The sequence below is a fragment of the Micropterus dolomieu genome, linkage group LG10, assembly GCF_021292245.1.
Source record: "Micropterus dolomieu isolate WLL.071019.BEF.003 ecotype Adirondacks linkage group LG10, ASM2129224v1, whole genome shotgun sequence".
NCBI classification, from domain to species: domain Eukaryota; kingdom Metazoa; phylum Chordata; class Actinopteri; order Centrarchiformes; family Centrarchidae; genus Micropterus; species Micropterus dolomieu.
The window spans coordinates 29545635-29548604 of record NC_060159.1 but is presented as its reverse complement, the minus strand read 5'-3'; the positions used below and the strand labels follow the sequence as shown (position 1 = coordinate 29548604).

General features: G+C 54.0%; 1 protein-coding gene across 1 annotated transcript in view; it reads left to right on the top strand.

The window, feature by feature from the left end:
* The first annotated feature begins 2314 nt into the window (after positions 1-2314).
* Positions 2315-2970, top strand: part of LOC123977798 (photoreceptor outer segment membrane glycoprotein 2-like) — a 7239-nt gene continuing 6583 nt past the window's right edge. The window contains exon 1 of the mRNA XM_046060773.1: positions 2315-2895. Within this exon, the coding sequence (XP_045916729.1) occupies positions 2315-2895 (581 nt within the window). The remainder of the gene's footprint in view (positions 2896-2970) is intronic.

Below are 2970 nucleotides of genomic sequence, written 5' to 3'. Positions count from 1 at the left end.
GGCACTGCAGCTCAGCTGGGATTTATTATTGTCATGAACAAAGTTTCCCTTCTGATCTGTCAGACGGTAAGCGCCGTTTTAATGTTTGGAGCCGCTCTAGAATAAAAAACGGAGAATAAAATAATTACAATATGAATGTAATTCTGGTCCCTGCTGTTCAGCCCTCAGAGGGTTGATGTGGTCATAAAGCCAGACCTGCACAGACTTATTCAATACAAGAGAGAAGCAGAATCCACGGGCCGGGGCCTGGACCTGGACCTGGACCTGGACCTGGACTTGGACTTGGACTTGGACTTGGACCTGGACCTGGGCCTGGACCTGTACCTGTAAGTCACTGCGTGATATTATTAGAACACATAGACCAGCAGACACGAAGCAGGGAGCAGGTGTTGGGATGAGGACCAGAGAGGTCCCAGCGAGCAGGTCTGTAGTATCTACAGGGGGAGGGTCCTCTCACTGAGGACTCCTTCGTCTTCGTAGGACGAGCGTTCGAAGACAACCTGCTGAATCTGATAGAGAGCAGCAGCCACATGCTGACAGGTGGTCCTGTAGGAAGAGCTGCACTCCTTCTTCCCACAGATGTCGCAGCAGAGCAGGTCCGTGTGGACAGTTTTCAGAGCTCAGCAGGAGCCTCAGAGAATCCGTGTCCTTACTTTAGAGACTCACGCTGCCAAAGGTCAGACAAAGGCTGGGGAGGTGTGGCAGGTGAGACCAGGCGAGCGTGGAGGAATGATGGCGGTCCTGGTTAAGCGTGGTGAGGCTGATGGCGTGGGAGACACAGAAGCTGTAAGACAGAGAAAAACCGTTTGCGAGGGTTCACAGGAAACAAAGAAAGGCCACAGGAGTCTCAGACGGCCTGGGACTCTGCTGTACTCTACCGTGTCCCGGTGCACCCAGTCGGGTGGATCATCAGGGAGTAAAATGTGTGGACGCGCTGCGGCGTCCTGCTGATGGTACAGCCGGTGAGGGGGGGGGTTGGAGATTTCTCAGCGTATTACGAGGCTGATTAGCTGTAAGGAGATTAGCAGCGCAGGTCAGCAGGCGCCTGAAAACCTCATTCAGACACAATATTTGTCCAACTGCTCTGGAGGTTTGGCCGACCTGCCGGAGACGATGGGAGGCTGGAGGGGAGACGGACGAGCCGCTGAATGTCCCGCAGGTCAGCGAGGTAAAGTTCTGTCTGCTTTATCTTCAGCTCCGTGTGACCCGAGCCGCCAGCCACAACCTTCAGGTCTCATCTTAGTTAAATAACCTCTGAAGTCTCGCAGGAGCTTTGGGTTTGAACGACTGGAGATATTTATGAACGTTAGTGACGAGCTGTAAGAACCTCAGGCTGTAGAACAGTCCTGGTCCTGGTCCTGGTCCCTGTCTGCACTGAAACCTGAGCTGTTGTTGGTTAACTGCACTTTAGTATGAAAGTGATCACTGAGCAGTTTTCTGCCATGAACAGCGTCAGAGGACGAGCGGTAGGTCTCCGCAGAATATCTTTGAAATATGGGAACATTTCTTTCTGTCAACAGGCTCCACACAGACAGGGTTCATGAGGTCCAGTATCTCTTTGACCTTTCACCTTCTTGTCCCCCTGCAGGGGTCACATCCCGGCTGTGTCTTGGAGTTGTGGACTGCAGTCAAGAGAACCTAAAATACCTCACTAAGCTCCTTATGACGCTCTGCAGAGAGCAGCCGCCGGCCTCCTCCCTCCTCTTTCCTCCAGCACTCCTCTGAAGGGAGCGCCGCCCCGACCTCTGACCTCCCCGGGTCCTGTGGACTGGATGTGAGGGCGATGAGGTGACCGCAGACCGTGTGACCCGCCGGCTTATGGTCGAACAGACGAGGGGCCGGTGAGACCTGATTGGAACAGACCGTCTGGGAGGCTTTCGCTCTTCGAACCCCGCAGATGTTCTGGTGCTTTTTACAAACTCATGGAATATAAGAACCAGATCCGTCACTGAGCTTTGGACAAATTAACATTTGCATTCGCTGGAAACGTGCAGCCATAAAAGAGTCTCGGCTGTGACTCAGCGTAGGCCAGCTAGCTTCGGTGCTACCCGAGCTGGGCCAGGCGAAGCCCGAGCTGGGCCAGGCGAGGCGAGGAATCAAGGGGAACGCCAACCTCTAATTAAGGGACCACTTTTCAACATTCACACACAAACAGCTGAAAATAAATTTACCTTTGAGATCACGTCACGTAGAAAATAACTATTTAGACTAGAGAGGTTTCTAATGCAGCACCTCGTGGTTCTGGACCCTCAGGCGTGTTTTGACCATGTTCTCGGCTGCCTGGACGTGAGTCGCGTAAAACTGCAGGACTGACATGGCGGTGGGGAAGGTGACCTTCACCAAGGCAGAGAGGGAGAAGCTAGCCGAAGTCCTCTGGCTGCTCAACTGGATCTCTGTGGTGACGGGAGCGATCCTCTTCGGCCTGGGCTTATTCCTCAAAGTAGAGATTCAGAAATGGCAGGAAGTGATGTCAGACCAGGGGATCCTCTACGTGCCACACACGCTGATCATCACGGGCCTGGCGGCCTGCTGCATCAATTTCCTGGGTGGGAAGATCTGCCTGGACTGTGCCGACACCAACAAGTTCCTGCGCTGGAAGCTGGTGATGATGCCGTACGTCGTCTGCACCTTCTTCTTCACCTCCTGCATCCTGGTGGGGGCGCTCATGTGCTACAGCATCCACAGCCAGCTGGAGGAGTCACTGCTGCTGGGCCTGAGGAACGCCATGCGGTACTACAAGGACACGGACACGCCGGGCCGCTGCTACCTGAAGAGAACTCTGGACTTGCTGCAGATCCAGTTCCAGTGCTGTGGGAACACTGGGTACCGGGACTGGTTTCAGGTCCAGTGGATCAGCAACCGCTATCTGGACATGACCAGCAGCACCGTGGTGGAGTAAGTGGAGCCAGACCTGCTGGGATTCACTGGAGTCTTTTGGAGTCTCTTTTGGATTTGAGAGGATCCTTGTTG